At 37.4% G+C, this 17,073-nt stretch overlaps 1 protein-coding gene across 2 annotated transcripts in view; it reads left to right on the forward strand.

Annotated features, from left to right (window-relative positions):
• LOC132300680 (uncharacterized) overlaps window positions 1–17,073 on the forward strand; it is a 49,796-nt gene that overhangs the window by 3,848 nt on the left and 28,875 nt on the right. For both annotated transcript variants that reach the window (XM_059797871.1, XM_059797872.1), the window contains exons 4-7: window positions 42–110; window positions 8,411–8,471; window positions 10,988–11,127; window positions 11,757–11,946. In XM_059797871.1, the coding sequence (XP_059653854.1) occupies window positions 42–110; window positions 8,411–8,471; window positions 10,988–11,127; window positions 11,757–11,946 (460 nt within the window). The remainder of the gene's footprint in view (window positions 1–41; window positions 111–8,410; window positions 8,472–10,987; window positions 11,128–11,756; window positions 11,947–17,073) is intronic.

Below are 17,073 nucleotides of genomic sequence, written 5' to 3' on the forward strand. Positions count from 1 at the left end.
ATATGAATAGAAGATATTGACTGCTTCCTATTGCAATCCAGGTTCAAGTGACACAACATTAAAGCTTTGGAGAGGAAGGACATGTGCACACACTTTTGTCGGACATACTGGTATGCTTTGCCATGTTCTACATGAGATGAATAACTCTGATTGCACACTTTTGTTTTTTAAATTATATTTTTTCAATGGCACATTTTTCCTGAGATATAGGTTTGTTGTGCCTCATTCTTCTACATGATTATATTTCCTTTGAATATTTCTGATTACACATTCTTGCTTTTAGAATTTATAATTTTTAATAATTCTTGCAGAAAAAGGAAACTTTCTCAACCTAAAGGGGTTGGCCTAGTTGGAAAAGACTTGGTCCCTGGTGCCTCATGAAGCATCAGGTCTCAAGATCGATTCCTGCTAGGTGCAAACAATTCCTTTGAGAGAGAAAGAGGGGGAGAGAGAGAGAGAGAGAGAGCGAGGGGGGGGGGGGGGGGTGGGAATTGTAAGTTCCAACTAGGAAAAAAGAAGAAGGAAACTTTCTCCTTTCCGTTTATAAATTTGTTCAATTATAATATGTCAAGACTTGGGATTGGCAAAAAGCATTTTTAATAGGAATATTGTTTTACTAAATTGTTGAGGGTGGACCTTGGTGCAACGATAAGGTTGCTCCATTATGACCGGGAGGTTATGGATTCGAAACAAGAAATAGCCTCTTCGCATACGAAGGTAAAGCTGCGTACATTTGACTCCTCAGACCTTGCAATGGCGGGAGCCTCGTGCCCCCCCCCCCCCCCCCCCCCCCCCCCCCCACTTTTTTTCTTTTTCTAATTGTTTTACTAAGTTGAATTCCTTGCACTAAGTTGGAGGTGATGTTACTTTAAATCTTTTAATACTTCTAATCTTTTAATACTTCTACCTTGGATCTTTAAATTATTGGTTTTGAGAAAGGCTGTATGGCAGAGTAGCAGTAAGATACACTAAATTTCAAACTATAACTTGATACAAAGTAGAATCAGCCAAGGGAATACCATCAGAGAAGAAGCGTAACAAACATTGAGCTCTAGGGGAGTCTCAACTGTCCGTGAATCTGTGTGATGAGGTTTATGAGTAACATCCAAAGCATACATGGATTGAGAAAGGATAGCTTTTAGGAGAGGAGGTGGTAGAGAACAGTGACATCAGCCTTTTAAAGTATATAAAAGGTGTGGCAAGGAGGGTTCTAAGGGTCAAACCTTAATTTGGCAAATGCTAGACGATGGGGGGTCCACTTGGAGTCTTGCATAATTAGGGGGTTTGGTCAAATTTCATTATTTTGGTAATTGCATCAATTAAGTTATTTGTTACTTTATGAAGTTAGAGTCAACTTTTGATTATCTTGTTTTGGTAAATTGCATAATTAGATTAAATTGCATCAATTAAGTTATTTGTTACTTTATTAAGTTAGAGTCAACTTTTGATTACCTCCATTGTAGGGTAATCCAAGGGTCGTCTTTATTAGAAAAAGGATACTATGTAACTCTGAATACTCAGCGAATGATTGAATAAAATTATCCTTTGAGATTTCTTTGTGAGTGATTCACAAATTTTGAGGGTGTGAGGCCTTCTCTAGGTGTGATACCTAGGTCCTATTGGAGTGATTCCAATAGGCTGTTCTTTGTTAATTTCAATCCTTCTTTTCTACTAACAACCCCGAATCTTAGCTTTGTTCCTGAATTTGCAGCTCATAACTCTTATTTACTTTCTTCTATTTGAGCCTGTCCTTTGTCCTACATCAGGAGGCAACTTCAATGCCAAGGAAATAGTGAAGAGGGCCAAGATCTTTCATCTCGAACTGTTGCTGTAATTGTGACTTCAAGAGAGCAATGCTATTTGTGTCAATACCAGTCAGAATCATGTCATCAATATATCAGAAGAGAATGATACAACCAGAGGGGAATAATACAACTAGAGAAGGAGTTGAATCAAAGATCACTGGATGAAAGCCTAAGTCACATAACACTGTACAAACTTCTCAAATCAAGCCCTAGGAGCTTGTTTGAGATCATACAATGCTTTTTTGAGTTTGCACAACTCCCTAGGATTATGAGAAAGTCCAGGAGGTGGAACCATATAAACTTCCCAAATCCTCATTATAGAAGTCAATTTTGACATCCATTTCTGAAAGGCTACATAGACGAATAGTAGCAACAAGAGTTAAGGTGAGAACAATGGTCTTTTTGGCAATAGGAGTAGAAGTCTCCTCATAGTCAATGTTGTACTCCTATGTGAATCCCCAAGCAACAAGGTGGACTTTATACCTCTTTACGTAACCGTCAGACTTGGTCCTAATTTTATAGATCCACATGAAACCAATTGCAAGTTTATTAGGGGTGAAGGCACCAATTCCCACTTACGAGTCTTATGCAAAGCAGAAAGCTCCTCATCCATTGCCTGTTACTAATGAGGATCATCAACGACCTCCTTATAGGAGTAGGTTCAGAAAGAGAATGAATAGATGCTAAAAAGGAACAAAAAATTGTAGAATAACAAGAACTAGAAAAACGAAAGCGATCAGGACACTTATGTAGTGAGGTGCGATATCCACATTGTCAGAATGCAATGGAGAATCAGACGAGAGAGACACATGTACCGGCAGTAGAGACAAATATATTTGCGAGAGTAGGTATTAATAATAGGTGGTGGAACAATAGCCAAGGGAAGAATAGGTGGTGGAGATGGTATATGGAGTATGTCAGGAAAGGGATCAATATGGAGTATGTCAGATTTACTTAGGATACTAAGAGTAATTGGAAGAGAGAAGAAAGGAATGTGCTCGAGGAACACCACATAACAAAACATATACAAGTCATAATATCGATATCCTTTTCGTCCCTCACCATATCCAAGAGAGACGACACATGTAGCAGAACAAGCAAATATAACTTTAGCAAGAAGAACAAAACAGATGGAACCAAAAACCTTCAATGAGAAATAATCAAGAGGCTTGCCACATAAATATTCAAAAGGAGAAATACTAGATGTAATACCAGTTGGTATAATATGAACGATAAGAATAGTTTCCATCCAAAAGATACTAGGGTCACTAGCGGATAACAGAAGAGAACAGACAATCTCCATGATGTGCTTATGCTTTCGCTTAGCAATGCCATTTTACTAAGGAGTTTCTGCACAGGAGGGCTGCAGAATGCCATCAGATTGTAGCAGATCAAGAAAGGCACTTAATGACATTCACCGCCTAAATCTTTAGGAATGCAACCGTCTCTTCTGTAGGTACATCTTCTCTATCTCTCTCAGCTAATTCACACTGTGGATCCTGCACCTCCTCGCTATCTTAGTGTGTTTTAAGTGTCTTGAAGGTTTTGGTTTCCTTAATTCTTATCATTTTGCTAATTTTTTTTCCTTTTTGGCATCTGTTCATGCTCTTTTTCAACCTAACTCCTATAAGGAGGCTTGTTCTTGATCCTTAGAGATAACTAGCAATGGATGAGGAGTTTTTTTTTGCATTGCATAAGACTGGTACGTGGGACTTGGTGCCTTTATCTCCTGATAAGCGTGCAGTTGGTTCTAGGTGGGTCTTTGAAATTATGACCAAGTCTGATGGTTCCGTAAAGAGGTATAAAGCTTGCCTGGTTGCAAGGGGGTTTATAGAGGAGTATGGTATAGATTATGAGACTTTTGAACCTGTTGATGACTACATGCACATTGGTTGTTGTCGCAGCTATTCGTCATTGGGGCCTTTTGCAGATGGATGTCAAACATGCTTTTTGAAATAGGGGTTTGGCCAAATAAGTTTATATAGCTCCTCCTACTGGTCTTTCCCACAGTCCTTGGGAGGTGTGTAAACTCAAAAATATGTTGTATAGTTTCAAATAAGCTCCTAGGACTTGGTCTAGGAAGTTCTCTATACATTGATATGTGACTTGCACTTTCATCCTAGTGATCATGACTCAACTCTTTTTCTTCACTCTACTTCTGCTAGTTCTATTACTCTCCTCATATATGTTAATGATTTTGACTGGTGATGAAACAGATGGTATTGCTCTCTTGAAGCTGTTTGCAACAATAGTTTGAGATGAAAGATCTTAGTCCACACTGCCATTTTCTTGGCATTGAAGTTGCCTCTTCTCGTAAGGGTACCTTCTTTCTCAGTCCAAATACGTGGCCTAGATATCAGAGGTATCAGAGGAGGTGATCTGCATACCAAAATTAGATGATTTGATGAGTTGTAAGATAGCTTATAAGTAGGGATTCCATTCCAATTCAGATGATTTACAGATTGCTTGTAGTTAGGAATATTATTTGTGGATACCCAAAATCTTGGGATATGATTGTTGTAAGCATTCCTTGTATGGAATAGTAAATATTATTATATAAAGGAAGTCTTCCGAAGGGAAAGAAGACAAGTTATCTCTAGAAATTCTCTTTGTTCTCTTCGTCTTGTCATGGTATCAGAGCCTAGCTTGATACAAAAGACGTTCTAAGTTTCTTTTGATAAGATACATTACAGTTTTTGTTAAAAACTATGGTGTCTTGTTTCTAAGGAGTTGCAGCATTTTGGTGACAATCTTGGTTTGAGTTGCAGTAAAAAATTGCAGTTAGCATCATCTCAGGTTCTCATTCATCTTTTCTCTTTTGTTTGAGTCTCTTTTGAAGTTTTTTTTTTTAGAATGTCAGAAAAGTCAGAAATCTTGCCCATCAAATTTAATGGGAAGAATTATTTATCTTGGGAGTTTCAATTCCGTATGTTTGTTAAAGGGAAAGAATTGTGGGGACATATAGATGGTTCAATCCCAGAACCAAAAGTTGGGACTAAAAATGCTAGCATAGCTAAATGGGAGTTTAATGATGCCAAGATAATTAGTTGGATTTTAAGCTCAGTAGATTCTAATATTGTACTCAATTTGCAGCCCAATGCTAAAGATACGTGGGGTTATCTAAAAAAAGTTTACAATCAAGAAAACTCTATGAGGCGTTTTCAGCTTGAATTGAACATAACTGAATATTCCCAAGGGAATATGTCAATTCAAGACTACTATTCTGGATTCATGAATCTTTGGGCTGAATATAAGCAACTAATTTATGCTACTGTCCCAAGTGAGGGGCTACCATCTCTTCAAAAAGTGTATGAAATTACTCAAAGAGATCAGTTTCTTATGAAATTGAGATGTGATTTTGAATCCATTCGCTCAAATCTGATGGCTAGAGATCCTTCTCCATCATTGGATATGTGCTTTGGTGAACTTCTCCGAAAAGAACAACGTTGTTTGGCTCAAGCTGCAATTGAACAAAAGGGGGTGTTGGCGCTAATCCACTGGAAGTAGCTTAAGCAGCTCAGGCTAAAGGAAGGGATTTGAGCAAAATACAATGTTATAGTTGTAAGGAATTTGGGCATATAGCCAATCAGTGTCAGAAAAAATTCTGCAATTACTGTAAGAAGTCTGGACATTTGATTGTTGATTGTCGTAAGCGACCTCAAAATCGAACATCCCGGGCTTTCAATGCTACCACCGCAGTGGGTTCTCTCTCTGCTGCTACGACTATGCAGCCTCCTCAAGCTTTTACTGCTTCTAGTTCCTTAACTCCAGAGGTAGTGCAACAAATGATTCATTATGCATTTTCTGCTCTTGGTCTCACAGGTAAAACTACCTCCTCATCTATTTGGTATGTTGATTCTGGTGCTTCCAATCACATTACTTCTTCCTCAACACATCTCACTAATGTGAAACCATATGTGGGACATGTGCAAATTCATACTGCTAATGGAGAACATCTTCCCATTAAGTTAGTTGGTGATATCCCTCATTCTTTGCCATTACATAATGTCTATCATACACCACGTTTGACCTCTAATCTTATATCTGTAGGTCAATTGGTTGATAACAACTGCAAAGTCTCATTTTCTACATCTGGACGTATTGTGTGGGATCAAGAGTCGGGGAAAGTGATCAGTAAGGGACCTAAACGTGGAAGGTTGTTTCCTTTAAGCTTGTTTAGCATCCCAGGAGTAAAGCTTTATTTTCGTTATTTTGTCCTTCTTCTTGTACGTCATATCAGATGTGGCATAAACGATTGGGGCATCCTAATGCCAAAAGATTGTTGTTCTTGTTGAAATCCGGTTTGTTTTCTAATAAATACCCTGTTTCTTTCAATGATGTCTCATTTGATTGTAGTAGTTGTAAATTGGGTAAAAGTAAGACTCTTCCTTTTCAAATTCATGGTGATATTACTACAAAATGCTTCGATTTGATTCATACTGATGTTTTGGGGGATGCTCCATTTCCCTCTCATTCAAGTTACAAATATTTTGTTTCCTTCAGCGACGATTATAGTCGACACACATGGATTTATTTTTTGCATTCTAAATCTGGAGTTTTTTTTTTTTGTCTTTAAGCGATTTTTGGCTTACCTAAAAAATCAATTTTCCACATCCGTCAAAATTCTTCGTTCCGATTCCGGAGGCGAATATATGAAAAATGAATTTCAAAATTATCTTCAAAATGAAGGAATCATTTACCAGCGAACTTGTCCATCTACTCCTCAACAAAATGGAGTAGCCGAGAGGAAAAATAGGCATCTTTTGGATGTTACTCGGACCCTACTTCTTGATGTATCAGTACCCTCTTATTTTGGGTGGAAGCACTTTCCACAGCTGGTCATCTTATCAATAGATTGCCTTCTCCAAAGCTTCATCATCAATCTCCATATTTTCTCTTGCATCAAGCTCATCCCAACTATAACCAACTGCGTGTTTTTGGTTGTGTTTGTTATGTCCATCTACCTGCAAAAGATTGAAACAAATTATCTGCGCAATCTGCTCGTTGTGCATTTCTTGGGCATGCATCTCATCAAAAGGTTTTTTGTGTTATGATCCTTCTGTCCGTCGCATTCGTGCCTCTCATAATGTTGTCTTTGTTGAAAAACAATATTTCTTTCAAAATACTCATGTCCCTTGTCCTCTGTCCTCCTTTTCTTATCTTCATGACTTTAGTAGTAATCCTTCCATTTTCACAAGGTTTAAACCTAGGTTGGTTTATAAGCGACGAGGTAAAACAACAATAGGTGCAGAAGAAGGTCCTAATCGTGACTCCTCTCCATCTCCTGATCCAAGTCCACAACCACCTCCTCTTTGAAGATCAACTCGCCAAACCAAACCTCCCGATCGCCTAATTCTCATGACCACTCTGTCATCAAAATATATTCCCAACTCATATTCACAGGCCATACAACATTCATGTTGGAAACAAGCTATGAAGGAAGAATTGGAAGCTTTATAGAGGAATCATACTTGGGATATTGTTCCTTGTCCTCTTGGTCACAAACCAATTGGTTGCAAATGGGTTTACTCTGTTAAACTTAGATCTGATGGTTCCTTAGATCGATATAAAGCTCGTTTGGTCGCTCTCGGGAATTGGCAAGAGATTAGGATTAATTATGAAGAGATTTTTGCTCTTGTGGCAAAAATGACAACGGTTCGTACAGTGCTTGCTATTGCAACTTCTCAATCTTGGCCTCTTTTTCAAATGGATGAAAAAAAATTCCTTCTTACATGGTGATCTGAAAGAAGAAGTCTCTATGAGACTTACACCTGGTGTCAGAAGCAATTCCACATCAGATGTGTGTCATCTACGACGTCTCTTTATGGCCTGAAACAAGTGCCACGAGCCTGGTTTGAAAAGTTTGGTAACACTATTTGTCAATTTGGCTTTAATCAGAGTACCAATGATCCTTCTATGTTTCTTAGTCGTCGTGAAACTGGTATCACCATTCTCCTTGTATATGTGGATGACATCATCATCACTGGTACAGATATAGTAGGCATTTAACAACTACTGGCTTCTTTACACTCTTCATTCCACATGAAGGATCTTGGAAACCTCATGTATTTCCTAGGCCTTGAAGTGCATCAGTCACGTAATGGAATTTTTATTAATAAACACAAATATGCCAAAAAGCTTATTGCTTTGGCTGGACTCGAGCACTCAACTCCAGTACATACTCCACTTGAAATTAATGTCAAGTTTAAAAAAAGATTAAGGCCAACTACTCTCTGATCCTTCGACATATAGACGACCAGTTGGGAGCTTTGTTTATTTGACAATCACAAGACCAGATATTTCTTATGCAGTTAATTTGAGGAGTACAAAAGAATTGATGGGTGGGTGTGAGTACAAGAGGGTTGAATACCCCTATCAGAAGAGACTCATTCACTCTGAGACAGTCTTCACGTTCTATTATCCTTTGTCTATCCTGAGTAGTGCTAACTTGGTCTTTTCTCTCCCCAACTTCCCAGACTACCACTTTTATAGGGTGATTCATCGTGGCTAAACTTTTTAGAGGTCAACATTACATGAATTATTTCGTCTTTTTGCTTACTTGAAGGATTTTGTCAATGCATGTGCTTCAATAAGTTCTTTTGCAGATACGGTTCGAGGCTTGGCTGTGATGCCTGGTTTGGGAATTCTTTCTGCATCACATGACGGGTAAATTTTCCATCTCTTTCTTCGCATCAGTCTTTGTATCTGTATGCATATCTTGAATAATTTTTATTAGTTTTTAAGGAATCCATATTTTTTGTAAGGTCCACATGCCATCTTTAAGTTTATGAAAATCACGTGTAAATCTTTTGTTGACTTGTACAATTTCTTACTAATTGTCTTATTAAGTAGATGGTTTCCCCAGTGGATTTTTCTAGCATAAATCCAAATTGTTTATTGGATTTGGATTCTTTCCTTAATCTCTATGATATTTCCTATTTAATATCTGTTGAAATTTCAATTCTATTAATGTTACCATTTTATTATGAGTTGGAGAAAAAGAACAATTAGCAAGAATGCAAGAGGTGATTAACAAAGAGAATAGGCCCAATAGTAGCAAGAGAGGCCAGGCGGTGACAATTAAATTAGATCATTCCCCTTAACAAATATTGTTTGGTCTATGTTCTTAATGCATCTAACTTGATCCATATTTTTAATTAACCAAAATCTACTTTTTGCCAACCTGTAAATAGTTTTTTCATCTACTTTTTTCCAACTAGCAAATAGTTTTTTCACCCTCTTTTACACCTAAATTTTCATTACAACCATTTAATGCATTTTATTTAGTATTATTAACCCTCTTCTTAGCATATTTATAATTTCTTATGTTTTTCTAATTTTTTTTGCTTGTTACTTCATTTCCATTCCATTTTGTCATTTTGTATTACTTGTTGTATTTCATTACTCCACCGCCATGTTTCTTGCTTGATGAATTTCTTCTCTTTGGTCTCTCCCAAAGTTTCCTTCACGATATGCCTAATATAATCTATAATTTTGACTACAAATTATTTATGTTCGCATTCCAATTCCATTTTGTTTCCTGGAATATTTTTCCTCTGTGTTATCTCTTTGTTATCTTTCAGTTCTTTCCACCTTTTAAATTCTAATGTTATTTTTATATTTTTTGATATTTAGATCCTTTGATCAACGAGTCTAATATTAATAGTGGACTTTGGTTTGCTAGATTCTGTTAGAATTACCTTACAATCTTTTCATGAGACCCATTTGTTTCTTCTATTTAAACAATTATCAATTTATGATTTATTCATGCCACTTTAAATGTAATTAAATGTTTTTTCTTTTCTCTTCTCTTCTTGTGTATTTGCTATAGCTAAGTCATATGCCTTTACGAAATCTAAGAATGTTTCCCTTGTCTCGTATCTTTCTCTAAAACTATGTCCTCCATGAATTTTTCTGTTTCATGTTCGCTTAACTCCCACATGTCTACTAAAGTCACCTTCTATAAAAATAATTTCATGACTAGTTATATATTGTATTATTTCATCTAATGACTTACATAATATATCTTTTATAGTTTCGTCTTAGGCATCCTATGGAGCACGTGCATGTATTATATTCAATACACTTGTAGATATTACAATTTTAATAACTATGGATCTATCTCCTTGTCTTTGAACTTCTGCAACTTCGTTTCATATAGTGGTCTACTACTTCACCTACCCCATTCCTGTGGTTATCATTATCACTTGAGAAAAATATTATATACTTCTCCATTTTCTTTCAACTTATCCTTTTCATTTAGTGTCCACAAGTTGGTTAATGTTCATATCTAGTTTTATGGTCTTTTTTATTATTTTTATTTTTTTCCATTAGAATAATAATGTATAATAAATATTTTACATAATTATACAATTGACTGTAAACTTGTCACAAATCCACTTCTTATCCCGTCGAACCTTGGGTATGGGCAATGATACAGTCAAATATCCTGAATTTATGAATTCTTTTACAGCCAGATTCTTTATAGTCCTTTTACCAAGTAACTATGAATAAGCAATATATGTGTGTGTGTGTGTGTGTATATAAAATATCATGTGTTCATTACACATCAGGAAACTGAAGTGCATCAACAAATAAGGTTTTTGATTGCAATCAATTATTAGAAATTTAATATGATATCTTCGACACTGCCCATAAATTTTAGAATTTGCAGATCAAACTGTAATCTACTGTAAATCAAACAAATCCTGAATCAATGGATACAAATACCGATGAATATTACAATAAAACAGATACAAGAGCAACTAATTTAAAATCCTAGAACGGTTGGTGAAAAAAAAAAAATCAAATAAAAATCACAATGACAGATACTGATAAAGTTCACAGCAAGAAATATCCAAGTTGTGGTCTGTTTCTCTAAGATATATGCGTGCTTGGTGTTTGTGTACAAAACATGATACAAAAGGAGATAAATAAAGAACAAGATTTATGAGTGTGTATTTCAAATATAATGTATATCAACTATATATGTGCGTGCGTTCTGCGGACAAAGAGAGATAAAGAGACTTATTTGCTATGATTTTAGGAGCACTTTTCTGGTGATGATTGCAAAGATACTCTACTCCACTTCACTAGTTCACTCATAGTATAGATAACATTCTTGTCCTCGTGTTAGATTTTGTCATTTACTAATTATTCTTGTTGGGGTCTTATGATGACAGTTCTATCAGGTTATGGGCAATTAGTGGAGAAGTTTTAATGGAGATGGTTGGTCACACTTCTATTGTCTATTCTGTTGATTCACATGCTTCTGGGCTTATTGTCAGTGGAAGTGAGGATTGTTTTGCAAAGATATGGAAAGGTTATTGATATTCTGCCTTGATCTTCTTAAATTTTTTATCTTTTGAAAAAAAAAACTTGTCGACTTCTTGGAAAGGTTATGGGTTTGGTTTTGAATCTAAATATTATATTTTTGGTGGGCACAAGCTTGTTTAGCTAATTAAAATTTGTGGAGGCCTTTATTTTTATTTTTTGACTAGGCTTTTGGTTTGGTACTGCAATGCTTGAGAAAGCTAGATTGATTGTCATGCACTTCCTTAAGCTTCTATAATAAGTAATACTATCTTTTCGGTTTGAAATGGTTTCTTGAGATGACTGATTAGGATATGATTAATGTTAGATGGCATAGTTACATAGTAGTAGTAGAACTATTGTTTCAGGAAAAGCTTTCTATAAGCTTCCTTCCAACAATCACACTAGCAGGCCTGTTTATGGAGCAAAATGTTTCAACTATTTCATCCTTGCCATTGGAAATAATTAGAAAGTACCCATAGTTCCATCTTGACATTGATACTAATTCTGTTCCTGACTGCCTGTAATGAATTAGTTTGTAATCACGAAGTGCTGAAGTTTTAATTTTTGTTTTCATTAATCATGAGATTTAGATATTGAATCATTGTTTCTTTACCGGGAAAATCTTGTTCTGTTCAGATGGAGTTTGTGTTCAGAGCATAGAGCATCCTGGTTGTGTTTGGGATACCAAATTTTTGGATAATGGTGATCTTGTGACAGCATGTTCTGATGGAGTTGTGCGTATTTGGACAGTACATCAGGATAGGGTAGCTGACTTGCTGGACCTCGAGTCATATTCTTCTCAACTTTCTCAGTACAAGGGCAGCAGGTATGCTATTTATCAATTGGTAGTTTAAAGTGTAAAACCAATTAATTTTATAATGGTTAATCTTATGGCCCATAAGTTTTGGGTCATCCATTGTGAAAAGGTGATGGCTCTGATACAAAGAAGAAATGCAAGAGACATATGTAGACTTGAATGAGAATAATCACTCATTCACAGCTCTGGTATATTACAGAGAAAGGAAACCAAATAAAATCACTGCAGATTCTATGCCTAACTTTTTTTTTTTTAAAAATTAAAAGTAAGATAGTGTTAGAAAGCGTTCAGATGGGAAACACATCCCAAAAAAGCTACACCAGGCCAAAAAGCCTCTACACTCTCAATAGAGTCCAAAAAGTCAACTATTTTGCCTAAATTTGTGAGTAAATTGAGCCAATTTTCATGATTCTAGGTTATCATATCTTTACTAATATGGTAAGTCACATCCCATGATTCTAGGCTATCATATCTCGGCTAATAATAACCATTCACTATCGAGGTGAAGTAGAAGTAATCATTCTTGTGTAATAGTTGCCTTATATATTAAGCATTTTCTTTTAGGAGTCTTTTAAATAGTAATCTTTTAAATAGTTGCCTTTTATATTAAGCATTTTCTTTTAGGAGTCATTCAACTACTAATCTTGTAACATATTTTTCTGGAGGTGTTCGGCCTGTAATACACACACACACACATCATCATCATCATCGTCATCATCATCATCTTTGCCTTAATCCCATATGAATGGGGTCGGCCACATGAATTTTCTTTCTCCAATCCTTTCTATTACATGCCATTTCACCTACTATATTTAGTTTTTTAAAAATCATTTTTAATAACCTGTTATTTTTGGTTGTTTTTTCCGTCCCTTATCTTCTATCACAACTAGCATTCTCATTCATTCTCTCTAGTGGGAGCCACCCCTAATTTTTCTCACATTCTCTTTAGTTACCCTTTCTCTCCTAGTCCCTCTGCTCATCCATCTTAGCATTCTCATTTCCACTACATAAAGGTGTTGCCCTGGTTTCTTTTTTAGGGCCAACACTCCGCTCCATACAATATAGTCGATCTAACAACGGTCCTATAAAATTTTCCTTTGATCCTATGTGGTATTCTTTTATCTCCATCCTTTTGTATTATCGATCCTAGATATTGAAAATGGTTGTTTTGAGTAATTTTTTTTGGGTCTGAAGTGTTAATATTATAATATCAATGATGGAATCTTTATTAAAATTTCACTCCTTATACTTGGTTTTAGTTCGGCTAATTCTCAATGCTAGGTTCTCTTTAGATGTGTCTAAGAGCACTATATCATCCGCAAACATTATGCACCAAGGAATCTTGTTTTGAAAATCTTTTGTTATGTGGGATAATAGGTGGTTATCTCGAACGGACGTATGGATGGGGAGATTTTCTGTATCTTGTATGCTTAAGATGGAAGAGGACAACTTCAAGTGGGTTTTTACTGGAGTCTATGGACCGGTTGTTGATGATGAGCGACCTATCTTTTGGGAGGAGCTTTGCCATGTCCAAGGATTGTGGTCTTCCCCTTGGTGCCTGGGAGGGGATTTCAACGCTGTTAGGTCCCCGTCAGAGAGGTCTACAGGGGGGAGAAGATCTTTGGAAATGGATCACTTTTCTGATTTTATTGATGAGCATCTTCTTGTTGATTTACCGATGGAAGGAGCAGCTTATACTTGGTTAAATGGTAGGGATCCAATCACTCTTTCAAGGCTGGACAGATTCTTAATTTCTGGGGATTGGGAAGAGAAATTCCCGGATGTTGTTCAAGCGGTGTTAGAAAGAGTTACCTCTGATCATGTTCCTTTGGTCTTGGATTGTGGGGGTTTATGTTCTCAAAGATCCCCGTTTAGATTTGAGAATATGTGGTTGCGTGCGGAAGATTTCCAAGGGAAAGTCAGATCTTGGTGGGAGGGAGTTACTGTTTCAGGATCGCCCAGTTTCACCATTACAAAGAAGTTAAGGGCTCTCAAATTAGCTCAAAAGCAGTGGAACAAGGATGTCTTCGGGAATCTGGGATGGAGGAAGAATAGAGTTCTTGCTGATTTCTCTGAGCTTGATCATCTTGAGGAGGCGGGGGGGATGTGGAACTTCTACGATCCAGGAGAGCCTCTTGTCAAGCGGTTTTTGCTGAGATTGCTAGTATGGAGGAGATCTCATGGTGTCAAAAATCTCGGGCTCTTTGGCTAAAGGAAGGTGATCGGAACACAAAATTCTTCCATCGGTTAGCTAACGCTCATAGGAGGAGTAATCATATAGGAAGAATTCGGGTGGATGGTGAGGAGTTGTGGAGAGAGGAAGAGGTGCGGAACGGTATTGCTTCTTATTATTAGAAGCTTTATACTGAGCCTTTAGTCTGGAGGCCCAAACTTGATGGTCTCCATTTTGAGGCTATTTCTGAGTTTGATAGAGAGAGGATTGAGAATCCTTTCACTAAAGAAGAAGTTCTTAGAGCTTTATCAAGTTGTAATGGGACAAAGCTCCGGGACTTGATAGCTTTACTATGCGATTTTTGAAGGAAAGTTGGGCGGTTGTAAGAAATGAGGTAATGGGTACTTTTCAGGAGTTTCATTCTTCTGGCGTTTTCGAGAAATCGCTTAATGCTTCATTCATTGCCCTTATCCCAAAAAAGGGAGGCGCTTCAGATATAAAGGATTTTCGTCCTATTAGCTTGGTGGGTTGTATTTACAAACTTATTGCTAAGGTTCTTGCTTTAAGGATGAGGGAAGTTATGGATGGGATTATTTCGGATTCTCAGAACGCTTTTGTAGGTGGACGGCAAATTCTTGATTCAGTCCTTATTGCTGGCGAAAGTGTGGATTCCAGATTGCGGAGTGGTATTCCTGGAGTTTTATGCAAACTTGATATTGAGAAAGCATATGATCATGTGAATTGGAATTTCCTCCTATATTTGTTACAAGGAATGGGGTTTGGAAGTAAATGGAGGAAGTGGATCGAGACCTGTCTTTCGTCTGTCAAGTTCTCAGTTCTTGTGAATGGTTCTCCCGCTGGTTTCTTTGGTTGCTCTAGGGGTATAAGACAAGGAGATCCTTTGTCATCTTTCCTTTTTCTTGTTGTTATGGAGGGGTTAAGTAGACTTATGCGCAGGGCAGAGGATCTTGGGTTTATAACAGGTTTAAGGGTAGGTAGAGATTTAGATCATCAGATGGAGATTTCTCATCTACTCTTTGCAGATGATACCCTGGTTTTCTGCGTTGCTGATGTTTCTCAACTTCGATACTTGGGGTGTGTATTGACTTGTTTTCAGGCAGTTTCCGGGCTTAAGGTCAATGTGGCTAAGAGTGTGCTTGTCCCAGTAGGGAATGTTCAGGATATTTCCTTTTTAGCTGCAGTCCTTGGATGCAGGGTGAGTTCTTTCCCTATTCCTTATTTGGGTCTGCCCCTAGGGGTCTCTTCAAGGTTAGTGGGGAGTTGGGATTCCGTGATTGACAGGTATGTGAAGAGATTGGCAGGTTGGAAGAAGCAATATTTGTCAAAAGGGGGTAAAGTTACTCTTATCAAGAGTATGTTATCGAGCCTTCCCACTTATTTTCTTTCTATGTTCCAAATCCCTTGTTCCATTGCAGATAGGATTGGAAAAATTCAAAGGGATTTCCTATGGGGAGGAAAGGGCGATGAGTTCAAGTACCACCTGGTCAGACGGGAGGATGTTTGTAAGCCCCTGAAATTGGGTGGACTTGGTATAAGACGTTTAGTTCCTTTCAATCAAGCTCTCCTGGGTAAATGGTTATGGAGATTTGGGAGGGAAAGACATCGTCCTTGGCGCAGGTTAGTCTCTTGTAGGTATGGGGAAGAGGCTGGAGGTTGGTCTACATGTCCGGTTACCCTGGCGGGAGGAGTAGGGAAGTGGAAGGCTATTCGGAAGGGACGGGATGTTTTTTCGGCTCATTTCAGATTCAAACTCCATGATGGTCGTTGCATTTGGTTTTGGGAAGATCTCTGGTGTGGGGATCAGCCTCTTTCTCGTACATTTCCTAGGTTATTTAGTATTGCTGTTGATAAACATACCTATGTAGTTGATTGTTATCGGCTTGATAGCAGTGAGATTATATGGGATGTGCATTTTCGGTGCTCTTTTCAGGATTGGGAGATGGACGAGGTATGTGTTTTTCTGGATCTTCTGTATCGGCAGGAGGGCGTTGGTAGAGGTAACGATGTTTTAATTTGGGCTCCTTCTTCCCACGGTCGCTTCGAAGTTAGATCCTTGTTCTTATGCTTGTCAAATTTTGTTAATCGAGATTTCCAGTGGAAAACTATTTGGCGGTCTATGGCTCCAACTAGGGTGGCTTTCTTTGTTTGGACTGCTGTGTGGGGAAAGATTCTGACAATTGATAATTTGAGAAATGGGGCAATTGTATCGTTAATCGTTGTTGTCTATGCAAGGATGATGAGGAGTCCGTTGATCACCTCCTTTTGCATTGCCCTGTGGCGAATGATTGTTGGAATCTTATTGTTGGGCTGTTTGGTATGTGTTGGGTTATGCCACGATCTACTAAGGAGTTAATTCATGTTTGGAGAGGTTGTAGAGTGAGAAGAGATATTCAAAATTTCTGGAGAATTGTACCACATTGTGTATGGTGGTGCATTTGGAAGGAGAGAAATAGTAGAATGTTCGAAGGGAAAGAGTCGTCCACGGCAATGATCAAACTTTACATTCTTCGTTTTCTCTTCAATTATGTGATGAGGAGCTTTTGTTCTTCTTCTGATGATTTAATTACTTTCTTGGATTCTTTGGGACCTTAGTCCCGGCTCCACTTTTGTAATTGGGATGCGTTCCCCTTTTGAATGCCCTTTTATGTTATTTCTTACTTATCAAAAAAAAAAATTCTTTTGTTATTTCATCTAAGATTTTAGCAAATAGATATTGGGCTTAGTTCCGATCATTGGTGCAATCCTACATTTGTGGAGAACTCAATCGTTTCACCATATGTGGTGTGTACTTTACCTTTTCTGTTCATGTACATATCTTGCATACCTTTTATGATTTGTGAGGGGATTTGTTTCTTTTGTAGAGCCCGCCAAATTATATCTCTTGGGACTATATCATACGTTTTTTCTAAGTCTATAAAGACCATATGTAAGTCTTGTTACTT

This window comes from Cornus florida, unplaced genomic scaffold, assembly GCF_030987335.1.
Source record: "Cornus florida cultivar Cherokee Brave unplaced genomic scaffold, ASM3098733v1 CherokeeBrave_3.0.0_Hap2_Chr03, whole genome shotgun sequence".
Lineage (NCBI taxonomy): Eukaryota > Viridiplantae > Streptophyta > Magnoliopsida > Cornales > Cornaceae > Cornus > Cornus florida.